A 15,998-nucleotide genomic window follows, 5' to 3' on the forward strand; every position below is an offset into this window, starting at 1 on the left:
TTATTAGTATTTTACTTATGACTTTAATTTTAAATAATAAACTCTGTACGATAATAATGGGCCTAAACAAAATTCACTAATTTGGGCCTCGAAAGGCTCCAGTCCGGCCTGTCATGAAGCCTGATTCACCTGTGACTCTTTGACCAACCTAACTGATTATTTCAACCAAATACCATGTTTTATTATACCATTTGCCATGCTATTTCTCTAACTGAGTAATATATATCTATATATATGTATAATATTTTTCCTTTTTCTCTCTTTAAACATCATTACCAGTAGGTTAACGAGCTGGTTAAGACATAAGTGATCCTCTTTCACTACTTAAGTACACTCGATTTAATCATCACTACCTTAGCAGAGTTGGGAAGCTAAAAGAATCATCCCTGTGCTATTACCCCGAGGGTGATCAAGCAAGAAAGAAGAAGAAAAAGATCATTTTTAAGAATAAATTTTTCCTTCGAATATTGAATTCTTCTTCATAGAAGATTTAGAAAGGAAAGATTCGAGGAAGAGTTTTAGAAAATAATATTGAATTAGTTTTTAACTTTAGTAAATGGATTGGGTTTTATAATAGGTATATTAATGAGAGAAAATATAGCAAATTGTAAACATAGAGAAGCAGGGGACAATTTATACATACCGAAATATGAAAGTTTTTCCTTGGATATAAAGATATCTTTCAGATTGCACGCGCAACTCACGTGCCGTCAGAAGGAAACACAACATTAAATAATTGAAAAAAAGAAAAAGAAAAAACGAAGATAAAAACCGGGGAAGCAGATAAATTCTCCGAGCCATCCATCCGATGATCCAATCGTTTCGGACCTGCAAAGAATCTTTCGCCTTTTACAAGCAGATGGAGTTGTTTAATTAAATGACAAAAATGCGTCAAAAAGAAAAATAAAGAAGAAAATAAAATCAAAAGTAGGAAAGCAGTCAATCAATCACTCCGCTCCATCAAAAGTCATCTCGAAATAATGTTTCTTCTTCACAAAGTCTTTCACCGGTTCTCTCTCCTCTCCCCCCCTCCCGCCTACTTCTCCTCCTCCTCCTCCTCCTCCACGCAGAGGCTTCTCCGCATCCCTCGCAGGAAGTCGGCGAAGCCTATGATGTCCGGCGCAGACTTCGGTGTCTCCTCCCGGCTCTCTAGGCTTGCCCGCTTCGCCTCTGCTGCTGAGAATGACGTCGGAAGTCTCAGTGGAGCTTCTCCCAACCCTTCTCGGCCACTGGAGGATGAAGGTGATCCATATCCACTTTGTGATTTCTTGTGTTTTTGCCTTCTTGCCCCGTCTCTGGTGCCTTTCCTGATTTGGTTTTCCTTGCTCGTCGAGAAAGATTGTAGCTTTATCTGATTTTGGAGTCGATGGTGATGTTGATAATTGGAATTTTCTGGTCAAGAGGATAGCTTGTTAGCCTTTTGGTGATTCTTCTGGTTTGAGTCTTCTCCTTTTATTGATTTGGGTCTCCTCTTTTGGGAAAGAAAGATCGTAGCTTTTATTGATTTTGGGGTCGGTTTTCTTGTCGATGTTGTTATGTTGTATAGAATTATGCTGGTGTGGAGTTTATAGAGGTTAGTTTTGTTGAGATTACTATTGCCGTAAGATTCAAGAGGAGTCAATCGTTTATTGACGGCCCTATTTATCAAGAAAAAACGTTTTTTTTTAAAGTTTTTGCGTTGGGTTATTAAGGATCTTGTCAGAATTGCTAGATACTTATAGTTATGGAGAATGCCGGGTTCTTCTTTTCTCTCTGTCGGAATCATCGGGATTATGGCTTGATATTGTCGTTGGTTTTCGTTGTACCTTTACATTTTAAGAACTGTGGAAATCGGTTACTTCTCAACGTATATATAAAAGTCTCAGTTCTTCGTGGAAACACAATGTTGGGACCTAAGATATAGATATGTGACGCCATTATACTGAGTATCAGATTCCTCTCTGTAGATGATCTGGCAGTAGGGGGTGGGTTTCGCTTTCCTCCGAAGGAAATACAAGATATCGTCGATGCACCACCTCTTCCTGTCTTGTCATTTTCCCCTGGGAGGGATAAGATCCTGTTCCTGAAACGTAGAGCCTTGCCACCGCTTACAGAACTTGCAAGGCCGGAGGAAAAACTTGCTGGGGTACGAATTGATGGCAACTATAATGCTAGGAGTAGAATGTAAGTGGTTCATAGCTTTTCTCCTGTAATGAAACACTATTATTAGCAAATAGTGAATTATATGTATTGTGTTCTGCAATGGTCGAATAGCTGTGCTCAAGGTTTGTTGCAATTTCAGGTCCTTCTACACCGGAATAGGTATCCACTCTTTATTGGATGATGGCACTCTAGGGCCAGAGAAGGAGGTCCATGGCTATCCTGATGGAGCAAAAATTAATTTTGTTACATGGTAATTTTCTATTCTCCCGCTGCCTCTACATCCTGACAGTACACTTGATCTTTTTCCTTTTAATATGTGGCTTGCTGTTATAGTTTCCACAATTGAAAAAATAAATGTGACTTTTTATTCCACCTTTTCCTTATCTGTTTGTTTAACTTAACTGATCCAAAATATCTTGTTTACTGTGTAATTCGGATTTGGCTGATCTTTAGTATACTCCACATATTGTCCATTTGAACTAGGTCACGAGATGGTCGGCATTTATCATTCAGCATACGGACGGATGAGGTGCTTATCTGCTTTGACAAATCATACCATATGCTGTTCTTTGGTGCCTGTCATTGCTGACTTATGAGTGCTTTTCAAGCAGGATGACACAACTATCAGCAAGCTAAGAGTGTGGATTGCAGATGTTGAATCAGGAAAAGCAAGACCACTTTTTCAGTCACCAGATGTATACTTAAATGCAATTTTTGACAGGCAAGGGTTGATTTTTGTGCTTGTTGTCTGCATATTTCGCTTTCTTTTTCATCTATTAATTCTTTCTCTTTGTAATGTCACAGTTTTGTATGGGTTAATGACACTACATTACTTGTGTCCACAATACCTTTATCTCGTGGAGCTCCTCCAAAGAAGCCACTGGTTCCTTCTGGTCCGAAAATTCAATCAAATGAGCAGCAGAATGTTGTTCAAGTTAGGACCTTTCAGGATCTACTGAAGGATGAATATGATGCAGACCTCTTCGACTATTATACCACTTCACAGCTAGTCTTAGTCTCGTTGGATGGTACAGTGAAGCCAATTGGCTGTCCTGCTGTATATACATCTTTCGATCCTTCACCAGATGAAAAGTATTTATTGGTTTCTTGTATTCACCGGCCATATTCCTTCATTGTACCTTGTGGAAGGTTTCCGAAGAAGGTTGAGCTGTGGACGGTTGATGGGAAGTTTGTTAGAGAAATCTGTGATTTGCCTCTTGCAGAGGATATTCCAATTGCCTTCAACAGTGTGCGCAGAGGAAAGCGTTCAATCAATTGGAGGCCAGACAAGCCTTCAACATTATATTGGTAATAATAGCTTTACTTCATTTTAATTTTAGAAATATAGTGCAAACTTATGGTGTTCCTGTAAACTTTCCAATGCATATGCTCACCCTCTTCGTTGTTTATTTCTGTGCCAAGCATTGCCCATCTCTTTTTCTGTGTATATGTAGGAGCACTGATCTCAAGTACTTTGAGAATCTTTTTTTTCTTCATTAAAAGTAGGAGTTGCTCCTCCCATGTGAAACAAATGCAAGCAAAGCATACCTCATGTTCCATATCATTTGTGCAAGCCCTTTTGTCTAACTCTAATTAGCTTTGTCAAACATCTAGATCTATCTAGGTAATCCTTTGTTGTCACTTTGTGTGACAATATGAGAAAGATGGTAAGTGATAGTGGTTAGAGATGGCAATGGATGAATGATGCTAAAAATAAAGGCTAAAAAAATATATGAGATCTGTTGGCTGGGTGGGGACTTGACTCTTTACTGCATGTCACCAGCATTCCTTGTTATCAAAGTGGCGAGTGCTAGGTAAGTTTGCAATTGGAGAAAGGAAATGCTAGACGAGTTGCATTTAACTCAATCAAAATTTGAAATTTTAGTTAGAATTAGGCACTTTGGCAGAAAAAAACCAAGTTTGTTAAGTTTCGGCAACTTTATCAGTTTGGCTTGATTCTGGATGATATGGGTAGGTATATGATGTCTTTTCTACCATAATTCAGTCATATTTTCAGGGGTTTCTGTTATGCATAAAGCATTTATTTAGCAAATGGTTGATTAGATATAATTAATTAAAATCCTTTTAATAGTGTTTCTTGATGTTAGAATCTCAATACATGAATTCCTAGTATTGCTTGCAATCCTAGGTTTATAGAGGACTGAGTTAGGTAGCTTGACAACCAACATGAAACTTTTGTTAAGAAACTGTGAAAAATATATCCAGATTTCATGCTTTTAGGTTGTTTGTCATATGCAACACTGTTGATTCTTCACCACCTGGATGTAGCTATAGGTAAATGATAAAATACTGTACATCAATACCAGGACATTAAAAAAAAAGAAAAATAAAAAAGGATGTTAATGTGCATAATCTACATAATTTGGGATAGCACAGATGAAATGATGAATGCAAGAGCAAACAGCCAGCTAGTTGGAACAGATAAGTACTTTCAGGGAAAAGGTACGGAGCTAGCAGAATATGGGGGAACAGAAAGTGCTGGATATTTTGATACACTAAAAATGGAAGTCACAACTGGATATATTTCAGGCCGTCACCTTTTATCTTGTCGACAACTTTTGCCTTATTAATCATGTAGAATTCAAACTGGTACTCTGATTTTTACCTACAATTACCATTTGTTTACCTGCATAAAGGACCTATAATTTTGTAACTAGAGCTTGACCTTTGCTAGGTTAAAGAGTTGAATTCTGTTGCTCTTAAGATGGTCATCCTCTAAATACTTTAGTGAGATTTATATGAGTAACAGTTGGAAAATTACTGGTAGAGTATTATCACTCTTTAGTACGTTTGCTTGCCTTCTTATTCTCATGTTTATTTAACAGGGTGGAGACCCAAGACGGAGGAGATGCAAAAGTAGAAGTTTCTCCACGTGATATAATTTATATGGAGCCTGCTGAGGCTGTGAATGTTGAACAACCTCAGATTTTACATAGACTTGATCTTCGATATGGGTACATTTTTTTACTTCATGGTGGTGTGCTGGGTTGTGCCATTTTTAAATATTCTTTTACACTCGACTTACAAGCTCCAATTCGGCAAATTCTTATCTTCGGTTACACATAAAATCATCTACTCTATAAAGCTAGCCAGACTCGCATAATTATGTGCTGCCATTTGTATGATTGTATCTATGCTTCAATTACTCTATATTACATCTACTTTTTTCTTTTCTTTTTTAGCATGGCAATGACATGTTTTGATTCATTGCAGTGGAACCTCTTGGTGTGATGATTCCCTTGCTTTAATTTATGAATCTTGGTACAAAACACGCCGAACTAGAACATGGGTTGTCTCTCCAGACAAGGAAGATGTAAATCCACGTATCTTGTTTGATAGATCATCAGAAGATGCATACTCTGATCCAGGCTCACCAATGATGCGTAGAACACATGCAGGAACGTATGTTATTGCCAAGTTTAAGAAGCAAGATGAAGGAAGTTCTATCTTACTCAATGGAATTGGTGCAACACCAGAAGGAAATGTCCCATTCCTTGATTTATTTGATATGTAAGTTATCTATATATCGTAAGCTATTCTTTCATTTTCAAAATAAATTCACTAATCACTAACACAGCATTGGGGCAACTTCTCTCTCCAGAAATACGGGAAATAAAGAGCGAATATGGGAAAGTGACAAGGAAAAGTATTTTGAAACTGTCATCGCATTAATGTCAGATCAGACTGACAGCGAGCTGTACATTGACCAACTAAAAATACTTACGTCCAGAGAATCAAAAACAGAAAACACTCAATATTTTCTGCAGACTTGGCCAGATAAGAAGAGATTTCAGATTACAAACTTTCCCCATCCATATCCTCAACTGGCAAAATTACAGAAAGAAATGATCAGGTACCAGCGGAAGGATGGTGTTCAACTTACTGCAACACTTTACTTGCCTCCAGGTTACACCCCATCTGAAGATGGACCTCTGCCATGTCTAGTTTGGTCTTACCCTGGAGAATTTAAAAGCAAAGATGCTGCTGGACAAGTCCGGGGTTCTCCTAATGAATTTGCAGGCATAGGTCCTACATCTCCCCTTCTTTGGTTGGCTAGAAGGTATTGTATTTATCACTTTTCTTCAGCTTTGCATTTTCTTTTTTTTTAATATATTTAAGCAATTGTCACTTAGGTTGAGTTATAGTTTAATAATTGGCGAAATTTTGTCACTAGTGGATATACTTTCTAGTAAGGGCGTTAATCTTGTTGGGTTAGTCGGGTTCGAGTTGAGTCAAATTTGGGTCGGGTCAAGATAGTAAAAACACGAACACAATATGTTTATTAAATAGGTCAAAATGTCTAAACATGAACACAATCCGTTTATTAAATGGGTAACACGACACGACTTGTTTAAGCCGATTAATAAACATGTTGTAATTTTTTATACAACACATACTCGTTTACACGACACACGACACGTTTAACCACCAATTTACACAACACGAATCACTCATTAACACCAATGGTATTCACCCATTTACAAGATTACTAACCAAACTAACAAAAAATATGTCACGCAATTACACAAATCCAAATTCAGCAGATTTACGATATTATGGCAATATTTGGTAAAGAAAGTTCAACTGACTCAACATTTGGTGGTGGAGGCATTGTCAAAGTTGGCAAAGCGGCGGCGGAGATCGAGGTATTGGCGACAACGAGGCTCCAGGAGCGAACCTCCATGGAGTCCCAACTCTGGCTCTCATAGCGATGAGCTCTGGATCTGCCAAGGAAGACAAGGCGAGAGAGGTGGTCGATGCAGCTAGGGATGGAGAGGCGGGGATGACGCCGGAGAGGAAGTTGCTCCTCTAGCGTCTCCCAGTTCCCCGGATTTGCTGAGGAAGGTGAGGCGGGAAAGGACTCGATTTGTGAGGCTAGAGAGGTGGTAGGAGGAAATTGAAAGGTAGCAGAGGGAGGAGGGGAGCATGGGGATGTCATCGGAAAGGAGACTTTTTTTTTATGAACTGCTGGAGAAGAGAGTAAGTGGTAGTGGAGGGAAGAGGTAGCCGTGGGAGGAAGGGAGAGCGAGGATGTCACCGAAGAGGAGGGCTAGAGAGAGTGAGAAGTAGCATCGGGGAGGGCGGTTGCCGATTGTGGAGAGTGAGAGGTAGACAGTGGAGGGGAGAGGACGAGGTTGGATTGTGATTTAGTGGAGGTGGCTAGATGAGATGGTGAGAGGGTGAGATAGGGTAAGTTTGGTTAAAGATTTTGTTTATATATATTAATGGGTTGTGGGTTGACCTGACCCGACCATATATTTAAATAGGTCAAACGGGTCACTGGTATAAATTTGAACACAACCCGATTATTAGTTGGGTTAGGCAGGTTGACACGTTTACGATCCGAACTTGATTAAACTTCACGCAAACTCGATTAAAAATTGGGTTACCGAGTCGGGTCAATATTTGCCACCCCTACTTTCTAGTTGGGAACATGTTGGACTCTCATATTTTTTTTTATCCCCTATGGTCCTTGATGGGAAAGGTGGCTGAGTAAGGCCTAAGTCAGCTAATTTTAGATATATGTTATACTCATAACCAACGATGGCCGTGCCAGTGGCACATGTCGTGCCATGCCGGTGGCATGCATTTATAATACTTTTAATAAAAATTTTAAGATATTTAGAGATGTTTTTGAGTCTTTGGCATATAAATCTTTAATTTTTAGTTTAAATATATGTATTAAAACCTACATTATAGTGTTTTATCTTTAATTATTTTTATAAATGACCTATTTTATGAAAGATAAAACAACAATTAAATATAAATATTATTTAACATGTAATATGATTGAATATATTCATTAAAACTAATATTAATGATTGAACATTTCATAATATTAATTGATAATAATTTAATAATTAAAATTAATATATAGTTGAACATAGCATGACGAGGAAGATCATAGACTTTATTTGCTGATATAAAAATAACACAAGAATATTGTACTAAATATTGTCGATAATATTCAAAAGTCATTCATCTCACATAGTCTTTATATAAATAGAAATTTTACAATTTTCTTATGATACAATATGAAATATTGAATATGCACGGATATTAAAAAGTTGATTTGGTGATTATTGATGGAAATAGATTCTTTTTTTTTTAATAAAAAAGAGCTCCACATGTTGTGTCAGACTGGCATGGCTCGACATGTGGTTTTGCCGGACCGACACACATACTTGCCGGTTGGCACGGCTAGGCACGGGGGTGTGCCATAGGCACACCCCGTGTCAAGTGCCGTAGGCACGACCATCCTTGCTTATAACTATTGTTACTTAATCAATAAAGATCTTAATCAAGTTTACTTTTATCTAGATCAAACAAACAAATAATTTAGTATATCCGTACTGAGTGTACATGCAAATGCTTGTTCTTGTAATCAATTACTTAGTAGATTCTTACCAAGATAAATTTATCTAGATGAAGTTATCAAGATACTTTTTATATGAATGAAGAAACGAGTTGAGTCTATTTGCCTTTAGTGGTCCAAAGTCCAAACAATGAAAATCTATTTTGGTCTTCTCAAGTTCATGTCATATTTGGAAAAAGAAACTGAGTCATATTTTTCAAGATTGTGTTTGCCTACTGGTTGGTTTATGAAGAAGCTTTGTGCTCTCTGTTTTGAGAATCAAAGATAACATTCATTTTGTAATGTGTGATTCATGAAATGTATGCTTGTTTACTTGCAACAAAATTTTAACTTTTTATCTTGCAGATTCGCAATTTTATCTGGCCCAACAATCCCTATAATTGGTGAAGGTGATGAAGAGGCAAATGATAGGTATTTCTTACCATCGTATATGTATATGTAAATGTATGTGGGTGTTTACACATATATTTATGTATACATGGATATTGGCCCCCTCGTTTTCTGCTCATATTTATCTTCTTGTCTCAACTAATCATCATGGTACTCCATATGCATGTTCACTGAAGTATGGTTACCTTGGGTGAAGTTTCAAATTGTAATAAAAATTTCCTGGATATCCTGCTACTCGAAAGTTGGATTGGACTTTGAATCTTACATTGCCTCAAGGATGATCACTATGTACAGTTATACAAGTGCTCCTACAAGAGAAGTTTTCCATCTTGATCGACCACCTTATGAGAATCTGCTGTATACTGTTTTCTTTCTGAACTTGGTTTTCCTTAGCAGCTCATTATATCTTTACTATCCTTACCTTTTCAAGTCATCAAGGGTATAATACATGTTTACCATTGTTAGTTTTCTGGTCGTGGTTTGCTCTGAATCATTGTAATATCTACTAATATACTCATGATCACTCGCATAAGTTTGATACTGAATAGCAAATGAGTAATTATCATGTGAAAATTTCTTATTTTTCCAGACTTTACATGAGTTCAGCACTTCAGCTCCTTTATTTCCTAACAGTTCCTAGGTTTATGTTTGTTTCCCTTATGAATGTCTTGTGTATGCAACATATTGAAATATAGGGCTTTCTTCTTTTATCACCACCTGTATTTTAGTCTTGTTGCGGTAAGAAGTCCTTGTTTTATATGTTTGGAAATTGGTCTTTTTGGCAATTCACAAGTTATATTTATAAACCATAAGGAGATGGTACTTTGCAAAATGCAAATATATCTCAAAAGTCAAAAGACTGATTTTTTGCAGTAAGACTGAAAAAAGTACCATTTCTGCAGTAAGACTGAAAAAAGTAGGTGGTGATATACAATAACCCTGAAATATTTAATGATATTACTTAAATTTGCTTGTCATCTGTCACGAGCCTCTTATTTTCTCACAAAATGTAGTTTCTCCCTTTCTGATGTGTTAATTTAATACAGATTACTGTCAACAGAAGCAACAAAAACCATATAGTGATGTTTAGGCAAAACATATATACTATCTATTTCCTCTCTCTCTCTCTCTCTCTCTCTCTCTCTCTCTCTCTCTCTCTCTCTTCTGTGGGTAACTGTTGCTCAAGTATAGAAGTTGAGAACATAAATAGTTGAAACTTGAAAGGATTTTCTTCTTCAGTTCTCATGGTGATCTGATTTAATGTTTTGCAGGTATGTAGAGCAGTTAGTTGCCAGTGCAGAGGCTGCAGTTGAGGAAGTTATAAGGAGAGGGGTTAGTTATTTTTCCTATTTCTTCCTGTACTTGCGCCTATGCTTTTGCATTCATAATCTGAATTACCTTATTTTTTTAGGTAGCTCACCCTAATAAAATTGCTGTTGGTGGTCATTCTTACGGGGCATTCATGACTGCTAATCTCTTAGCACATGCTCCCCATCTTTTTAGCTGTGGGATTGCTCGTTCTGGAGCTTACAATAGGACGCTAACTCCCTTTGGATTTCAGGTTCCATCCTTTTAATGCTCATTACGAGAATTATCTCTTTCTTTACTGCCTACATTCTCAGAAATTTTATTATAAGTTTTTATTAACTGCCAATATTGTGCCTGTAGAATGAAGACAGAACACTTTGGGAGGCCACTAATATCTATGTTGAGATGAGTCCTTTCATGTCAGCTAACAAAATTAAGAAACCAATTTTACTTGTACATGGAGAAGAAGACAACAATTCTGGAACATTAACAATGCAGGTAAGGGGATTGCTATGCTGTTATACAGTACTAGCTGGAGCCTGAAATTATTTTGTAGCTTATTTTTGGTACCCTTCATTGTTGAACGGATTTGGTTTTACTATTATCATAGGGAGAGTTTTTCACAAATTGTGGAAAGGATATGACAAAAATTAGGAGATTGTGACTAAAGGATGAACCTCCTTAAAGTTAATGATGATGTCATGAGGTAATCATTTTAATGGATAACTCCTAGAAGGACCAGACAAGTCAGATTTTGAAGAGAACTTGTTCTGATATTGCAATGCACTTAAGATATGCGGTCAGAGTCAGGATGCCAATACAATTTTGTTTTAAATAGCCAACTTTTAGCAGCATATTTTCATCTTAGTGAATTTATTTTGGGGAAATTTATTTTATCCCTTTATGGTTAGGCCTAAATTCACTTACTCCCTTATGGTTATATTTAAATTAAAATTGTTGTTTGTTTTATTATATTCGACCAATTTATATGTCGAAATTGAAAATACTCATCAGACACAGTTTTAAATAATTATAGATAATGAAAATACTCATTAGAGACAAACCGTTATTCAAGATTCCAAAACTCGGTATCGGGATCAGCTAGCCTGAAAACGATACGTATCAGTTGTATTAGCTGCCCATATCGGATCAGACTATTTTTTAATCATATAAATTTTAAATATTATTTAAAAATATGAGAAATTTTTTAAAAATTTAGAAAAATGATAAGAAAATAATAATTATTCACATATGAAGTTTAAAACCTAAAAATTACATTAACTTGTTTAAAACTTTAATGAATGCCAAGTTGACTCTTCCTTCTCTCTTTTTTTCCTCCCTATCTCTATTATTGCTGAGTCAAAATTTTTTTTTTAATTTTCTTTCGTTTTTTCTCTCTTATTGCTACAAGGTAAATTTATTTTTTTATTTCTTCTCTCTCCCTTCTCTTTCTCTCTCTTTCCCTCTCAATCTCTCTTTTCCTCCCTCTCTTACTAATTTTTTTCTCTGATTTTTTTTCTTCATTTCTTCTCTCCCTTTATCTTTTTCTCTCAATCTCTCTCTCTCTCTCACTCTCCACTCTCGTCTCTCTCTCCTTCAAACTCTGGCACTGCAGCAGATTTAGACGAGAGAGAGTGGATAAAAGAGAGGAAGAAGAAGAGAAAAGGAGACGTTAGAGAGAGAGAGTAGAGAGAAATGAGAGATGAGGCACAAGTGAGAGAAGAAATGAAAAAAAATTAGAGAGAGAAGAGCTGGAGTGAGAGAAGAGAGAAGTTGAGCCCATATTTGCCGATCCCGACCCAATACGGATCGGGTATCACCCGATCTGGTCGATACTTGGCCGAAACTTGGGACCATGCTCTTTTTTTTTTTAATCTCCTGGCTCTCACCATTTATTTTATGTATTGTCATTCAAGACATCTCATCAACTAAATCATATTCTTTTAAACACCAAAACTTTTCCATGAAGAATGCTCTTAAGATTAAAATGCCCCCTCCTTATCTTTATGGAAGATACTGTGTGATAAACATTGTATCAAGTTATCAATTTTAGTCACCTGTAAACTGTATGTCAATCAATTACACTATTTATGGTCCATGCGCATGTGTTTCTGAGATGCGTAATATCAATGAAATACCTTATGCGTGACCATCCTGACACATGTCAAATACACTACACTAGTGCCCTTCCCAATGAGCTTCCTTACAGGTTATCTTCTATACCTCTAAACCCTTCTCATCTCACTTACCACAATAATTTCATTCAAAATTGATTTTTAGATGGTAGCATTGATGATTTGCTGCAAATTGTGATCCATCTAGTGTTCAAAGAAGAGCTGTATAATAGTATTTCTGGCTGAAGAAAGAAATTAGTCATGTTAATGTGATGTAAACCAATTAGATCAGGAGCTGGGATTTTGAAGTTCTATGTATGTGTTTTTTCATATGTTTTAGGTTGTTCTGAATTTTTTCTCAATTTCCTATCTATAAGATTTGAATATGATCGTTTTTTTAATATTATGTAATTCTCCTTGAGCTAATCCCTCCATCCAAAGAGGGAGAATGAATCCCCCCATTTGGAGTAACTCAGTGAGACCGGCAGGCCCATTAAGAAATAAGGTCGGCTTTTGTACCGGTCAATCTTTATATCCGATCTGGCATAGTTTTGTCCGGTGCACGGAAAACTGCCTTCGGTCCCCCAACCTTACTCATGGCAACCTTCTGGCCGCCAAACGCCCCGATTGGAAGGGCAGGCTAATCTGAATATGGCTCTGGGGATGCGAGTTTCTAAACATTTTATTTGTCATTGTTTCCAAAATACTGATATTAACTTCTTGACTAATACTGCTGTGTTGCTTTTATCTTGCATTGCTTGAATCTTTTTTATTGTAACTTTAGCTAGATCTGATTAAAACTATGAAATGATCTCATATATTTGTAGTCGGATCGGTTTTTTAATGCGTTGAAAGGCCATGGAGCACTTTGCCGATTAGTGATTCTTCCCTTTGAGAGTCATGGTTATTCTGCTAGAGAGAGCATTATGCATGTCCTTTGGGAGACTGATAGGTGGCTGCGGAAGTACTGTGTGAACAATCCTGATGAACTTTCAGATCTTGGCGCCTCCAGTGGTAAAGCTGCAGCAGATACAAATAACAATACCCTGTCACCTAGTGGAGGTGGAGCTGCTCTGGAAAGTTCAGACCTCCTGGATGGATCTCATTCAGCACCAAGGTCATTGTTATGGTAATTCCTTATATTTCTATAAGTTAATCAATTCTTTTCCCTTTTGTTATGCTTACTAAGATTATTAAAAAATTTCTTGAACATCTCATCTATCCTTTACTAGGGAATACTTGTTTTATGGTTAATGCTCATGCTATCTTTCCCTAGACCTTTTGACGATTAATCCTATCATGTTTTGACTCTATGGAGTGTCAATGTCCTTTATTCCAAAATTTATATTATTATTCATCCAGAGAAGATTTGGGGGTGATGTACTATCTAGAGGTAAATTTGCTCAAATTATACTTCTCTAGAATCCCTCTTGTCTCTACAGGTTATAAACATGCATGGATATCAAATAGTGTTCTACCTTTCTCTTTTCTCCTCTTTTCCCTTTTTCAGCTAGATACCTGCTCAATCTATTTGGACATGGATTTGGAAGTTGTCCGTGTACTATTCATTTTTTTTCCTTTCATTTCTCATTTAATATACCATCTATGAAGTCTTCATGTTAGTTCATTTTGACTGTTGGCAAAGATATCTCTAAATATACTGAAACAAACTAATTCACATCATATCTTGCATTTGCTAGATGCATACTAAATTTCAAAATGCACCGTTAATAATCAGCGACAGTAATGTTAAGCTGTGTACTCTATACTTGTACATTCTCATTAGCATGATGAAAGCTGCTCATATTTATGACTTACGAACTGTTTGAGGCTTTGCTAGATAAAGCATTCGAGAAAATACCACAACACAATCTTCTGGTGATTGCTTTTATCTTGCAGCCACTTTTCTCTTTTGCACTCTCTTCTCATCGTTTTTGCTAGAGTTTTTTGCAAGATCTTTTTGTTAGTTACTTACAAAATGTAGCTTTAGAAATTGTGCTAAACATTGATGTAGGAGTTCACTATCAAAGATGATCTGATAGCCATTCTGAATCTCTGACGCAGATCAAACTATTTCTATATTGGCCTTTAAGGAAATCGTGAAATAAGTATGCCAAGAAAGTAAGACGGGGTAGCATTGAGACCCTAATATGCCTATTGCTAGAATATGTTGAAGAGGGAACTGGAGGTCTGCCAAAGAGAGAATTTGCACTGCCATTTTTAGATCACAAGGGGAGACCCTGCACTGATTATAAAATTATCATTTTTTCCTAGTGTATTCTATCAATAAAGCAGTCTTCTATACCTTGTGGTTTGTAATATTTCATTGATAGGAATAATAAAATTCTTATTGGAATCAAGTGTAACACAACCTAACTGTCAAACAGCATGCTCCAAAACTTTCTAAATACACAATGTACTTCATTGTCCTCTACAAGGTGCAAAACTATCCTTGCTTATAAAAATCTTGATATTTGAATTGCCCCTTTCTGATAGTCATTACAATGGAGATCTGAAGTCATGTCACAACTATTAAATACTGTACTTTCTATTTGGATTTCGGCATTTGGGCTTTTACTCAATACTAGCTACTTTTCAAGGCATCTACATAATTAGAAGTTAGGTTCATTGATTAGATAGTTAACATTCAGAGGCTTATCTTTTGTATGGCCAAGGTACAACAAAACCTAGGGTTTGATAGGAGTGTAAAATGCACATCATCATGTTTAGAGGACTTACACAGAGCCCTTATACCCTCATACAGGCCTTGTAGCTTTTATGCAAATCTCCTTTATTGTTTATTTGACACAAATCTTAGAGGGTTGATGGTGTTACATTGATAGCAGATTCAGAAATCTGCCTACTCTTTTGTTGCATTACTCCTTGTTTGACTTGTGCTGCAATCTGACCTCATCTTGTTTGGAAAATGTTTTGATGATAGTGGTGTCAAAGAAAAGCATTACTTTGCTATAAAGTGTCAAACAGTAGTTACCACTATTTAGATATGCTGAAAAAAGAGAGGACAATATAACTCACCATATGGGCTTCCTTCTACTGTGTTTCACTCGCAATTCTTCTAATGCAATTTACCAAATATCCCTAAAGATACATTAATCACATATTCTATGGCAATATTCTTTCATTGCATCAGAGGATTTTGGTTGATAATGTTGAGTCACATACTATGGGTCATGCATCAGAAACAAAGTACTATTAAAAGTTTTTTGGACCTTTGGAACAGCTAAGAAGATTTTTCTCTTTGATTTTTCACATATACACCATGAAAACAAAACAGCAATTCTTTTCAAAATATCATCACTTGTGATTTTGATCTAATGGAGGTTTTTTGAGTAGATGTTTCTGAAACATATAGAGGATGTTGGAAACCTGGACCAAACTACAGCATCTTTGTATAAAGCTATCAAAATTATTAGCTAGCTCTATGTTTTTTTGTTGGGTTGAGAAAATATTAGCTAGCTCTTGGTCTGTCACTTAGTGAATGTACACATCTAATAAAAGAAATGTGGACATCCATCAAATCAATGGGTGTACTGTAGCTGAACAGTGTATAGCAAGCTTATCTTGATTTTTTAAATACACTTTGTTGCATTATTTTTCTGTTCTAAATGAATTGATCAGCATTTACA

At 36.4% G+C, this 15,998-nt stretch overlaps 1 protein-coding gene across 1 annotated transcript; it reads left to right on the plus strand.

Moving 5' to 3' along the window:
• Positions 1–941: 941 nt before the first annotated feature.
• On the plus strand, positions 942–14,836 carry LOC140776834 (probable glutamyl endopeptidase, chloroplastic). The gene is made up of 15 exons (XM_073120717.1): positions 942–1,242; positions 1,947–2,163; positions 2,282–2,392; positions 2,626–2,671; positions 2,754–2,863; positions 2,947–3,450; positions 4,989–5,117; positions 5,377–5,673; positions 5,765–6,223; positions 8,885–8,950; positions 10,201–10,261; positions 10,341–10,490; positions 10,598–10,735; positions 13,179–13,480; positions 14,416–14,836. Coding segments are annotated over exons 1-15 (2,853 nt in total). The 5' UTR covers positions 942–980; the 3' UTR covers positions 14,417–14,836.
• Positions 14,837–15,998: the final 1,162 nt, after the last annotated feature.

This window comes from Typha angustifolia, chromosome 14 (assembly GCF_048772165.1).
Source record: "Typha angustifolia cultivar Huaian chromosome 14, ASM4877216v1, whole genome shotgun sequence".
Lineage (NCBI taxonomy): Eukaryota > Viridiplantae > Streptophyta > Magnoliopsida > Poales > Typhaceae > Typha > Typha angustifolia.

What these genes read in the sequence shown, in the direction of transcription:
- LOC140776834 (XM_073120717.1), top strand. Translation starts at nt 981, where the DNA reads ATGTTTCTTCTTCACAAAGTCTTTCACCGGTTCTCTCTCCTCTCCCCC. An exon ending in TCGGCCACTGGAGGATGAAG is followed by an intron (nt 1,243 to 1,946) that starts GTGATCCATATC and finishes TCCTCTCTGTAG; the next exon opens with ATGATCTGGCAGTAGGGGGT. An exon ending in TCAGCATACGGACGGATGAG is followed by an intron (nt 2,672 to 2,753) that starts GTGCTTATCTGC and finishes CTTTTCAAGCAG; the next exon opens with GATGACACAACTATCAGCAA.